At 36.4% G+C, this 14,378-nt stretch overlaps 1 protein-coding gene across 3 annotated transcripts in view; it reads left to right on the top strand.

Annotated features, from left to right (window-relative positions):
* Positions 1 to 14,378, top strand: part of LOC145292050 (receptor-type tyrosine-protein phosphatase H-like) — a 337,274-nt gene that overhangs the window by 148,975 nt on the left and 173,921 nt on the right. For all 3 annotated transcript variants that reach the window (XR_013869540.1, XM_080138077.1, XM_080138078.1), the window contains 4 exons: positions 2,790 to 3,065; positions 4,729 to 4,881; positions 7,408 to 7,539; positions 12,786 to 12,925. Coding sequence is in view for 2 of the 3 variants with exons in the window: in XM_080138077.1 (XP_079994203.1) it covers positions 2,790 to 3,065; positions 4,729 to 4,881; positions 7,408 to 7,539; positions 12,786 to 12,925 (701 nt within the window). In the remaining variant the exon portion in view is untranslated. The remainder of the gene's footprint in view (positions 1 to 2,789; positions 3,066 to 4,728; positions 4,882 to 7,407; positions 7,540 to 12,785; positions 12,926 to 14,378) is intronic.

Below are 14,378 nucleotides of genomic sequence, written 5' to 3'. Positions count from 1 at the left end.
CCACCAGCGACTGAATCATCGAATTAAGTTTCTATTTTCAATACTTCAAAAAATGAATGAAATTAAAGTAAATATGACAGCACTAAATTTTATTAAGATTTTTGAGATTATTATACATAGATATTTATGATAAAATAATTATCAAATAAAATGTTATTATTTTTTTTGGTGCTTCTACAGAATTTGAACCCAACCGATTCTTTCCAAACTAAAGCTAAGGAGGCTTATCTCTATTTTAAACTAGCGGAATAGGAACCTAGCCCTCACTTCTGGAATGCCCCCCCCCCTTTCCATTGTCAAAGTGCCATTTTTACCTATTTATTCACTTTTGCTATTTTACCGGTGTCATTTTTACAGGTGCCATTTTTACCATGATATTTTTCCGGTGCCATTTTTATCGGTGCTATTGTTACCGAGCACAATATATATATATATATATATATATATATATATATATATATATATATATATATATATATATTTATTCATTATTCATTTGTAACGGTTCCAATATTGTATTTAAATCTGTACTATGTCTGCTAAGTCGGTTATTGTTGCCCAGAATATTTGCTGCTTCATCGTTCAGTCGTTTTATTCTCCACATTCTTATCCGTCCATAATTTTTACTTTGTCTTATAAGAATAGATATTTCCTCATCCCCTCTATGTGTGGTCATACCTGACTTTTAATGAAATTTATTTTGTTCTCTACTATTCATAGCTAGGACTATGACAACAGCATATTCTTTTCATTCTTTTGACTCTCGAGTATATATCCGACACAGTAAGAAACAGTCAATCAACCGAGAACCACATCAGTCTATGTAAAAAAACATGTAAGATATTAACGGATATATACTCAAGAGTCAAAACAATGAAAAGAATATGCTGTTGTCACAGCCATATTCATAAGTATAGATCACACCACTAAACACACTGTGTCCTGAAGAACATCTTATAGGACCGAAATGTTAGCAATATGGTGCACAGGTACGTTCCTAGCTACAGTTAGTGTATTTTCGTAATAGTGTACATATTTGAAAAGTGCCAAGAACAATACTGACAACAACTATGCAGTTAAATTTGCGAATGATGAGACGAATAAAAGCATGCATGGATCACCAATTATCAAAGATTTAGGAATGAGATAAGAAAAGATGACTTACTGAACAAAATATATTTATTTATAAACAATTAGGATTGTTTTACTGTACAGATAGATTCGAAAAAGTTGTCAAAAAACAAACATATAGCAAATAAATGTCATCAAAGGCAAGATACGTTACTTTTCTACCTAATTGGATAAGTTTTTAGCTTTTAGTGTTGTAAATGGTACAGTGACATTGATTGGGTTTCTAACAGCATTTTGCTTTATTTCTTATTTTGTAGCGGATATTGAGTCTTCAAAGACATCGTGGCCATCTTTTCTTGTTCGCCGGCAGCCTTCAAGATTACTCCTTTTTCGAAGCGAATAAACATTTTACATTAAATAAAAACACTAAAAGCTTATCTAGTTATGTAGAAAGGTAACTTGTCTTGCCTTTGATAACATTTATTTGTTATATATTTGTTTTTTTTTTAAACTTTTTCAAATCTATGTGCATTGTAAAAGAAAAAGCCCAACATTTTTACAGCAATACAAATATACTTTTAACGACCAAAGTCTGTTGAAAATTTTTAAAGTTCTTGAATAAAGAGTAAACGAAAGGGTGTTTCAAATTTCGTTGTGGGCATGTGTATGTGTGTGTGTGTGTGCGCGTGTGTGCGAGCGTGTGTGTATGTATGTACGTGTGTACGTGTGCATGTGTGTATGTGTGTACGTGTGTGTGTGTGTGTGCATGTGTGTTTTTCTGCGTGTGTGTGTGTGTGTGTGTGTGTGTGTGTGTGTGTGAGTTTACCTTTTGGGTGGCATGTATTCACTTGGAGAGTTAAGACAGTTTGTGGTTATATAGCAGCTGATCCCCTCCCTCTTCAAGAAGAACTTTAACTTTCTGTTCATCAAACTCCTATTTCAAAGAATTTCTGAGTTGAAGAATTTCAGACAGGAATGTTAGTTCTGGAGTTTGAAATGATTTTTAGGGGAAGAAAACTTGTTTTAAATTCATAACTTAAATATATTTCGGAGCTAAACCTCATCCTCAGTATATTGTTTTCTTTATTTTTCTTCTTTCTTGCCATGCTTTAAAGTTGAAGGAAGAAAAGTCTGTTTGTAAATAGCTACGCGTTGCATTTTGAAATATTGGAACTGTGCGTAGGCAACACGAGATTAATGTCAGAGGCCCATCAACCCTCGAAAGAAGGCTATACAGCGCCAGTTTCCCAACCTGGTATTTTTACGTCGTGGTACATACAGTGCCTCGCCTTCACAAATGGTCACCCATCTGGCACTGGCTAGGCTCAAAGTTGCTTAACTTTGGTGATCTGGCGAGAACCGGTGTGTCAATATGAACGTGCCATATAAGTAGGGTAGAAGGGCCTCTATTAACTCATGGTAGGCAACCCATCTAGTGATGGCGTCATAATAAAAATACCCTTGATAGACCTAGCGAAGCATCAAGTATAAAGCTACAGACAAGAGTTGAATTACTCTACAAACTCGTGTAGTGAGTTCAATCTCAGCTGCGGCCGCATGTTACATGTTACCACCACAACGATTAAGCATATTTGTCTCTAAACGCTCCGGAGAACATCTTGTGGATATCTGTTTTTGTATTTCTAATACTACTGCAATAAAAACGAATAAAATACATTTATCAATTTTTTTTTGTCGTTCTTTTCGCATTGATCCAGTTCCAACACCTGTGGAAAATTTGAATATTACAAAAGTGACCAACACAACGTTAGAATTCCGGTGGGAACGTCCGTGTTTCCCAAATGGCAACATTACCAAATACAAAGTGGAATATGTAAGGGGCAGTGAATTGGAAGATTCCTATCAAACGCATAATATGGCTGGGAAACTCGAGAAACTTCACCCTTACATGATGTACACGATAAAGGTATCGGCCTGCACAAGATTAGGATGTTCTAAGAGTCAGAGTGTCACAACGAGGACACACATTGGAAGTAAGTATTTTTCAAAAATATATATTTACATTATATTCAAGTGATGAGTTCCCAAAATGGAAGTAAGTATTTTTCAAAAATATATATTTACATTATATTCAAGTGATGAGTTCCCAAAATGGAAGTAAGTACTTTTCAAAAAATAAATAATTTGCATTTTAGCTTTCACGATTGATCGAGAATTTTATTGATTTTTTTTTTAACATTAATTAACTCAGATTAAGTATAATAATGGCTGTATGATATATTGCTCTGATTGTTACTTACAGATGTTTTTATACTGCTCAAAAGACAATTGATATACGAGATGTCTTAAATAAGTTTCCAGACTTTTTTGTACGGGCATTTAAAATTGTAGATTCTTGAAAATTTAGTATGTTATTGCTATACATCATATGAGATGACTGATCGATTTCTATGATTTCAGATTCAAATGCACAGCTACAGCAGCAATTGGAATACACCCTACTAAAGCCTGATTGTCACAGCTGGTTGGTTTGTTGGTTGGTTGGTTGTTTTTGTTTTACGGCATATCAACCCTTTTCAGGTTATTTAATGCCGAATCCAAAGATTTTGAAGAAAATTTTTTTAATAGAATATATTTGTTGTTTTCCAGTCGGTTTCTATTTAAGTTGGGACCCTAACATGCACTACCACTCCGGGTCAGAGTGGACCTGGGAGCAATGGATATTATAGGGTGGCTCCACACTCCCCAAAGCCCGCAAGCTGGCGCCTCACCACTGGATATAGTTAAGCTGGTGAATTTCAAAAAATGAAATCTGAACGTGAGGACACTTTAGGAGAACGGTATGCAATAAAATTCTGTTTTTAACTTGGAAAAAATGCAACACCAACATATGGAATGCTTCAGACTGCTTTTGGACCATCTTGCATGAATCGAGCACCAGTTTTTGAGTGGCACAAGAGATTCAAGGAAGACAGGGAGTCTGAGAAGGATAATAAGAGGTGTGGGAGGAGTAAAGAAATCAGAACACCAGAGTTGATTGATCAAATGAAGAATTTCATGGATAAGGACCGTCGTGTATCTATAGTGCATAGTTTAATGTCAGTGCAGGAACATAATTATTCATGAGGAACTGAAGATGCGGAAGACTTGCATAAATGCACCATTCCACAACTCCATTCTTGTCACAGACTATTTAACCAAGATGGGCATCAAGGAAGTTCCTCACCCTCCCTATAGTCCATATCTTGCTCCCCGTGACTTTTGGTTATTCCCTAAGCTCAAGGAAAACCTTAGAAGCGTTCATAATCACACAAGAGGACTTCCATGGGGCCTTCCAGAAGTTGTTGGAATGGTACAACAAGTGCATTGCAACCGGAGGAGATTACTTCGAAGGGAACTAGAATGTCATGTGTGTTCTATCAATAAAGGTGCCCACCTGAAAAAAAATCTGGAATCTTAATAAAAGCACCTCGTATCATTTGAACCGTTTTAATGTTCTTAAGACGAAATTATATTTTGGAAGTGAATCAACCTAAAATGTGTGATGAGCCTCGGGTTAATCCAACTTATCTTTAGTTTCAAGCTAAATTTTTATCACGTAAATGGCTTAAAGAAAAATGATATTTAACTTAAAATGCACTTAGAAAAGCTATACTTGCTAAACATGTGTTATGTATTTTTTTTTTTAACTTTAAGTTCCGATCAATGTGAAAAATGTCCAGGCAAATCCACTGAGCAGCACAAGTGTCATTGTCAGCTGGGACCAACCTCAGGATAAAATGGGCCCAACCAATTATTCTGTGGACACATTGGACAATGGAGAAATCTTGCAAGGATGTCAAGTTGAAGGTAATTGAATACGTGTTATCAGTTTTCAGTGACTATATTTCATTCTTCTTTTGAAGACTTTGGTATCTTGCCTATTTATGCGAAATACGGACCGTGCTGAAATAATAGCGTTAATATTTAGAAACTCATTTTAAACATGAGGAAGGGAAGGCGTGTTTTCATTTAACAATAAAATCGACATAAGATATCGTAAAAATTGAATTTAATTTGAAAATCCTATCTAAAAATAACACAGTCCATATTCTGTATAAGTACCACTATCTTTAAGATATATACAAAGGTGGCTATAATACAGTATATATCATAAAATGAAATGCCCTGGGGAAAGGATGTATGGAAGAAGACAAAAGGAACAAAAGGAAAAACAAATTACGAAAATAAATCATCAAAATAAGACATTTCTTTTTTTTTCTTTTTTTATTCAAGGTTCACCCCAAACAAGGCACAGTGCCACTTTGAAATAGGGGGGGCTACTATCTGCGACATAAGTTGAAGGGATATCATGAAGGGAGATGAGTAGCAAGATGTCCGTTCACATCACACTTGAACTTCTGCATGTCCAATCGGGAAAGCCAGATCCCGGAAGGGAGTTCCAAAGCCTAGCAGTTCTGGGGAAGAAACTGTATGAGTAGAAGGCTTTCTTACACCTAGGGATCTCTACTATGTAGGGGTGGGATTTAGCTGCTTTTCGGGTTTGTCGGGGGCATTTATGTCTAGGGGGTACAAGTGCTTGTAGTTCGTCAGAGCATTCACCATTAAAGTACTTGTAAAACAGGCAGAGGGATGCAACATTTCATTGATGAGACAGAGGCTGAAGCCTAAATGACAATTCAAGAGCTATCAGGTTGGCGACTCTCTTTTGAACCCTATCTAGGAGTGAGTGACAAGTAGCAGATACACCAGTCCAAATGTGACAACAATACTCCATACATGGGTTAATGGTGGCCTTATAGAGGTACAGAATACTTTCAGGCGTAAGTAGCTTTCGTTTGGATAAGAAATTTTCCTTTTTTCTGAAAACATTCCATTGATCCGAGCAAAACCGGTAAAGGTCTCATTTTTCACGGTTTATTTCTATGTTTAATTTGTTTCTCATTTTGTCACTTTTTCACAAATATCTCTAAATCTTTAAAGCATACAAATCATATGCTTCAAGTAACTGCTTTATATTGCTTCAAGTAAGTGGATATTAACTTTCTTTTAAATCATTAATTTCAGATGAATGTCTATTACTCCCTAGCTAGAACCGTCTGCTCAGCATTGTTTTATATAATAATGAAATCAAAGCTCAACATATTTCGATTCATTAAATGTTTTAATCATTCAATGTGCTACTTCATCTTTAATCAATATATTCAATATTCGAAGTAGAAATGATATTATTTATTGAAATAAGAATGTCAACGAGATATATTAAATAAATCTATATTATATTTCTATTTGTCTTTCTGTCTGCCTGTCTATTCCACTTTTTTTCAGAAACTACTCGACTGGTATGGTTGAAATATTGTATGAATCTTTGTTATGATAAGATGCAGCGAACTACATATTATAATATACGTTTGATACAGATTTGAGGAGTGATAGTGATTAATTAGATTGGTCACCACAATACCACATTTACTCCAGATGTTTTTTCAGAAAGCACTGGTCCGATCTTGCTGAAATTTTGTATGAACTTTTTCTCATATATACATATATATACATATATATATATATTAGTTATGGGACGATACCAATATTTTTCTCTATTCTGATACAATTACCAATTCAACACTAAATTCCCGATTCCGATACAATTACCGATTCAGATTCTTTATAAATCTCTAAATATTTAACTATAAAATTGTTATTTTGTCCCGATTACCGTAAAAACACATCTTAAATATGTATGTATTTTCTCAAACGTAAAAACACACTAGTGATGGAGTGATCTAGAGATATTAGTCTTACTGGAAGTTTAAATCAATAAATATTTATTATTTTGTTATTCCTACAAGCAGTGGAAGATGTTCCTTAAAGCAACATTAAATAAAAAAGATAATTTAAGGAATCGGTTTTGGCATCGGAAAACAGGCTCACATTTTTCCGATTCCGATACCGATTCCGATACCCCAAAAAGCTCTGATGATTTTTCCGATTCTCGATTCCAATTCTGATTAATTGTCTCAACACTAATATATATATATATATATATATATATATATATATATATATATATATATATATATATATATATATATATATATACTAGGTCATATGTAGGCATGATGTCTGGTTTCAGGGGTCAGAGACAAAGTTTCAGAGACAAAGTTTATATATATATATATATATATATATATAAACTTTGTTTCCGACCCCTGAAGCCAGACATCATGCCCTAGTAATTTATATTAACTTTATACTAGCTTGCTCATCCACATGAATCCATTACACTTGTTTTTAAATGCTTATTTTTTTTCTTTATTTCTATTTACGTTCTTTTCAGAGATTTCATCATTTTTACTTCTTTTTTTATGCTACCAGGATTCCAGACAACACAATGCACCGTGACAGGTCTGGATGAATATTGGCCCTATATATTCAAGGTAACTGCTTACACCATGGCTGGTCACAGTTTGCCCATGGGAAGTCCGAAAGTCCGTACTTTGGAATCAAGTAAGTATCTCAGCACTATAGAAAAGGCAGATGACTTTATGACAAATCGTCTGGAAAATAAAGTTTTGCCATTTGCAATTGATGAGTGATAGCTATAATGAGAGGGTGAGGAAGGTTTATACTTGATTTGTCAAGTAAGTTGGAGTGTGAGAGTCAGGATGTATAATTTGTATAATGAATGCTGATCAAATAAAAACTAAGTGGTTGATTATAGATAAGGGCGACCCAAAGGCTCCCTGTTCAATACCTACTTCACCAAGATGTAGGAGAGAGCATCACTCCATTTCAAGGATTAATCCACTTGCTCTTGATCCTCCCATTATAATGCTGAGTGTGTAGCAAATACGTGCCAAGTACCAGTTTTAAGTCTTTGTGTAACCTGACCGATAATTAAACCTTGGTTTCCTGGCTCATTAGCAAATACGCCTACCATTATGCTGAAGGCAATGGTTAATGCTGATAAAAAATTACAAGTACTTTAATGGTAGGTGCTCTGACAAACTACAAGCCCTTGATGTAATTACCCCCAACAAACCCGACAAACATCAAAATCCACCCCTATCCAGTAGAAATCACCAGATGTAAGAAAGCCTTTTACTCTAATAGTTTCTTCCATAGGACTGCTAGATTTTGAAATTCCTTCCCGGGTTCCTGGTTCCCTGACTGTACTGGCATCCAGAAATTCAAGTGCAACGTAAACAGACGTCTTGTTGCTCAACTTCCTACATAGCATGTCCCAGATAGTAGCCCCCCGCCTACATCTTGTTTGAGGTGAAAATGCAATAAAAATGTAAAAAAAAAAACAAACAAAAAAACTATAATGATGCTATTTACATAACAAGAAACCTTTACAACAGATTGACATGGCTAACAGTACTGTGCCCGAGAGTTCCTCATTCAAACACGTCGGCTTAACACTCACAGGCAACATGAATTGGAACAATTTACATAGAGTACATTGCCAAGGCTGCCGCAAAAATAAAGTATCTCCCTTTAGTGTTCTAAAACCCTACTCTCATCTAACAGTATCCTATATCTCTACAAAGTCACCATTTGCCCATGTATGGAGCGTTGTTGCCAGGTCTGGTCTGTTGCATTTACTACTAGTCTCTCCCAATTAAACAGCGTTCAAAAAAAGAGTCTCAAATCTGATAGTTTAACCCAAGCTCTATCCTAACCCCAACCTTTGTCTTATCATTGCAATGTTGCATCCCTGTATTTATTTTACAAGTATTCTCATTAAATATGCTCCAACGAACTTGTACTGGTGCCTCCTTGATGTAAATACTCCTGACTAACCGGACAAGCAGCAACATCTCATCTCTTCACTGCAGAAGTCCCCAAATGTCAGAATTCCAACTTTCCTGATTGTACTAATATGTAAAAATTTAAATGTAATGTGAACAAACATCTCACTGCTCAACTCCCTTCTTAGAGTGCTCCTGTAGTTATGGTCCCTAATTCATATTATCGCCTTATGTCTCAATGGCTATGTGCTTTGTTTTGGGTGAATAAGAGTAAAATAAATAATAAAAAAACAAAAAAAACATGGTTAGCGCATGTCTTTGTTAGAAGGCAGTTTACATAAGAGTTAAAGGAACACTTGCTTTTGTTTCAGTTGGAGAATTCTCCTCGCATTTCTGGAAGCATCTACTTAGATATCTCACTTCTGATGCAATTCTCTACCTATATAAAAGCCAGGTACGTCCAATGATGGAGTACTGTTGCAACATCTGGGCTGGAGCTGCTAGAAACAGCTAATCCTGCCTTGACAGAGTTCAAAATAGGTTTCGTAGCTTAGTGCGGGATACCCTTTTCTCTTCCCTGCAACCTCTTTTCCACAGAAGAGACGTTGTGAGCCTGTCTCTGCTTTATCCTTATTTTCATGGCGAGTGCTCATCTGAGCTTCAATCTATCGTCCCCCCCCTCACCAAACTTTCATGTAAAAACACTTGTCTGGCCAGAACCACCATCAATAATTTCCCACACTCCTTGTCTGTGCTTAGACCTAAACGTAAATTCCACGAACAAAGCTTCTTTCTTAGAACTGATCGCCTGTGGAACTCTCTTCCGATTGCCTGCTTTCCACTTGACTACAATCTGATTGTCTTCAAGTCCAACCTAAACAAGTTCTTGATGACCCTCACCCTAAGTAATCCAATTTATAAAATTCCCACTACTATGTTACTACGCTATAATCACATTGACTAATGTATACCCATTAACCCTAATCCTCGAGTGACCTCCGGGCCTTGATAAGTGGTGATTCCTGTGTAAAAAAAAATCATTAAACTCACAATTCATCCATCGCGTTAAATGTTATTGTAGAGTTGTTCTTGACTTAAATAATGATGACTTATTAAAAAAAAAAAATACATATGTTCAATACGATTTAGAATATTGCTGGTGAGATGATGTCGCATTAAAAAAAAATAGGGAGAAGAAATATTTTGTTTTTTAATTGATGATTAGAGCTCACGTTTTTCAGTAAAACTATCAGCTTTTAAAAAAGTAGACCGGCGTTCCTTCTTCTTTTCGTCTTGGTTTTATCTTCAGTTTTTCATACTCCCAATTCTTCACACGAAGATGTAACAGCATAGACTTTATTAATAAACCAAGGCAGATATTATGATGAGAGTTTGGTTTCGTAGAAGATGCCACCCAAATACCCCTGTTACTTCAAAAGAGACAAAAAACAAAAACAAACAAAACAAAATAAAAAAAAATAATAAAAAAACAAAACAAAAAATAAAAAACAAAACAAAAACGAGTTATAATAAGAAATAAGTTTTATTGGTCATTGTACTACCTTGGGGATATTCAATGTCCAGGAGGCACCGGTGAGTTATGCACAATCTATGGGTGAAGTTTCTGGAGCTTTTTTCACTCCTGACCGATAAGCACATATCCTTTCCTAATCGTCATGTGATGTTCCGTAGCTGTGTCCGTAATGCAATGTTACATGGCAGAATACAGGACAGACAACGACGTCTGTGTAGTGAATGAGCCATGCTTCACTGGATATGCGATGTGAAGGTGACAAAGCTTGCGCAAAACTTCAAATCCCACCGCTGGAGAAGTGAGAAGTGCTTCTATTAGATTCGTTGTGTTAAGCGCAATGGTGGGTCGACAAACAGAGCCTGCGCCATGGAAGTTGATGGATTGTCTGACATTTGCCTCTCACACAAAACCTGGCTGCAACTACCAAGGAGGACTTTAAAGTTTGGTAACTTCATAATGGAAATACTCTGGATCGAACTAAATGGCGAATAGACGTCAGAACAATCGCCCAAATCTAGACCCATGAAAAACCGTAGAAACCTGACTACAATTAGATAGTCTGTCTGTCACTGATGAGGATGGAATGCCATTGATGTATTTTGTGTAGTATGTTACTCTATATTCACCACGGTTGGGTTCCTATTTATTTACCTCCCCACAGAGGCACCGTTAGAAATTTGGTCGGTTTTTAATATAAGGAAAACGTAGCTCACCAAAACCGGGCATACTGGATTGGGACAAAAATTGCCTCAATCTAAAAATATTCCTCTTCACTGAGCACGAACTGATTCTAAACTGAAATGTTTTTATAAACGATTAATTTAAATTTCAAGTGATTTCTGTTACATTCAACACCTGGGTTTCCTAAATAGTCACCCATTTTGATACTGAACATGCTCAATGTTGCTTAACTCATGTGGTCTAACTAAAACTAGTATGTGAATGTAATTATAGCTGTATTCATGTCAGTGAGACTTTACATACAGGGTGACCCCCCCCCCCAAAACGGGCCCATGTACACTTTATGTGATATCTCCTTTATTTATTCACCCATTGCCCTTATTTTACAGGACATGGCAGAATCAACGACCGTGAGTACACCAAGACCCCAGTGGGAGCTGGAACAAAGAATACATGTGTTAAATTTTACTACAAGACAGGCCCGTTTAAGAAAACCCAAGACAGTTTCATGCGTAGTTCGAATGTGAAAAGGCTCCATTCAAAAGCAGAATTCAGAACTGGGTGGACCACTTCGAGAAGTATGGGACCGTGGAGAACCTCAACACTTCCAGAGAGAACCGTCCAAGCCACTTGGGACGTCCCAAGAAGCGAACAGCCGAGCTGGTTGAAAGAGTGAGAGAGTCTCTCCAGCAGAGTCCGAAACGCTCTGTGCGTAAGCGAAGTCAGTCCCTCGGTTTGTCCCGTGAGACTTGCAAGAGAGAATTGGTGAACGATATCAGGGCTTACCCATACATAATACAGACGCTGCAGACCCTTACAGCCTCAGACAAGAAGCAGAGGAGGGCTATGGCAGTCAAGATTCAATGAAATAGCCACCAAGCCCCTGCACTCTCCTAAGTGCACGGTGTGGGCTGCAATCTCGGTCATAGGCATCATCGAGCCAATCTTTATCGAAGAATCTGGCGCAGCAGTGACAGTCACCAAGAAGCGGTATGTGGAGGTCTTCAAAACCTTCAAGAGTGAGCTCCAGACCATCTACCCGCCGCTCATGAGCAAGTTCTGATTCCAGCAGAACGGAGCAAGTTCTCACACCCCAAACCTGTCCCGAGATTGGCTGAAAGAGAACTTCGGAGGCCGAGTGATCAGTCTCAAGACTGATTTTGAGTGGGCACTCCATAGCCCGGACCTAAGACCTCCAGATTTTCTTTGGGGCTATCTTAAGGGCAGAGTCTATGCAGGGAAACCCAGAACCATCACGGAACTCAAGGAAGCCATCAGGGAGGACATGAGAGCTATTACCAATTCGGTCTGTAAGAACGTTGTGGACAACTCTGTGCTGCGCCTCAAGAAATGCACGGAGCTAAATGGAGGCCATCTAGAACATATGCTGTAGAACGGAGAAAAATGCCAAAGACCCTACCTAGTGTTTTGATGTGATGTTTTGGATATAATAAACTAGTTATGACCAAAGTTTCATTTGATTCTGACAAAACACTAAGAAACGGGGCCTAATTAGAGTTGGGGCCCGTTTTTTGGGTCACCCTGTATATAGACCGCCTCCATAAAAAAAACTCATATAGATAGTTGTCCAGATCTCTGCAATGCGTTCCACAGTAGCGTTTGTTTTACATTTTTTACAGATAATCTAACCCTAACAGGACTTACAAAATAAGTTTAGAGCATGCACATGTACTGCGCATGTCTGACTGCAAACTTACAAAAACAACGAATGCATCTATATCAGCATTGCCATATCATGTGTTTTTAACCTGTTGCAATTTCAGCTCCTGGGCGTGTAAGAGATTTGCAGATTGAATTCAAGTGCTTCACAAGAATCATTGTGAAATGGGAGCCACCAATCCTGCGTGAACTGAATGGCATCATTCACAAATATTCCATCTCTCTCCTGGAACAAGACGGATTGGTAAGATTGTTTACACGTGATAATTATTGTTGTTTTAGGGGGTTAAAATGAGTCTATGAAGCAGAATTTTAATCTTTGTTTTCATTTAGTTTATAATACAAATACGCACCATTCCACGAAAACGTCAAAAACAACAGAAGAAAAAGTTTGCTATGCACCATGTGAAGAATTCAAAATGAGATTATGATTTCTGTTTGGTGGAACTTCGAATTTACTTTCTCGAGAAAGAAACGTTATTTTTTTTTTAGCGTGGTCAGCAACACACACACACACACACACACACACACACACACACACACACACACACACACACACACATATATATATACGCGCGTGCCGCACACATATATTGTGTATTTAAGAGCAGTATTTTTTCATTTAAGCAAACATTGTTTAAAACAATAGAAATCATATGCCCTTTATTATTTTTTAAGTTTTGCTGTGAGCTTTTTTTGTGTTAAAATAAAACAATATTGTCTATGAAATTAGTCATAAATTTAAAAAATGCTTAACATTATGCAATTTTATCATAACTCTGACTTTGCGGAATTTAAATTGTTTACGTCTTTCCTGGAACCGTTTGAAAACAGTCTTATGCATAAGATTCTTTTCACAGGTACCTTGTGAAATTCATAATCATAAGCCCGTTTCACAGGTACCTTGTGAATTTTTTTTTTTTATTTCCAGGATTTCTGTGCATTTTGTTTTCGCCTGATTGATGATTCGACGAATAACCAAAAACGCTCATGATACACATTGAACTTATATTATTTGTTCTTAATTTTAACACAAGAAAGATCACGAAAAATATTAGAAAAAAGCAATTCCTGTTATGTTTAACAATGTGTGTTTTTCTGTCTCTGTCTATCTGTCTGTCTGCCTCATATATATATATATATATATATATATATATATACATATGTATATATACATATACATATGTATATATATATATGTATATATACATATACATATGTATATATATACACATATGTATGTATATATATACATATATATATACCTTTTTGTGTCTGAAAAAATTCAGTATGGATTATGAAATCTCAAAAGCATGTATGAAAGATGAAAGGAAAACTATGTCAATACACGACAAGTTAAAGTAAATGTAGTAAGTAAATGTAATCTATAATATAAATCTCACCAGTCTGTTTAAATATATGTATGTATGTATGTACGTATGTATGTATGTATGTCTCGCAAAAACTTTCAACAGAGGCGACAGGTTTTCATGAGATCGATATCATTGTAATTCGGACGACAAATATCGAAAAATTGCCCCCAAACATTAATTCTTTAACCCGCACTTGGACACTTTTCTACAGGGAGGGGTTGATTTTTTCGCCGATATTTTCGAAAGTCATCGTCTTTTTTCGACTGTCTAGCCTTAATTTAAACCTACATCACTTCCAATTTGGCGATGGACGGAACAGCTAAC

The sequence above is a fragment of the Euprymna scolopes genome, chromosome 13, assembly GCF_053919585.1.
Source record: "Euprymna scolopes isolate OS-2025 chromosome 13, ASM5391958v1, whole genome shotgun sequence".
Classification (NCBI taxonomy): Eukaryota; Metazoa; Mollusca; class Cephalopoda; order Sepiida; family Sepiolidae; genus Euprymna; species Euprymna scolopes.
This window is presented reverse-complemented; position numbering and strand designations above follow the sequence as displayed.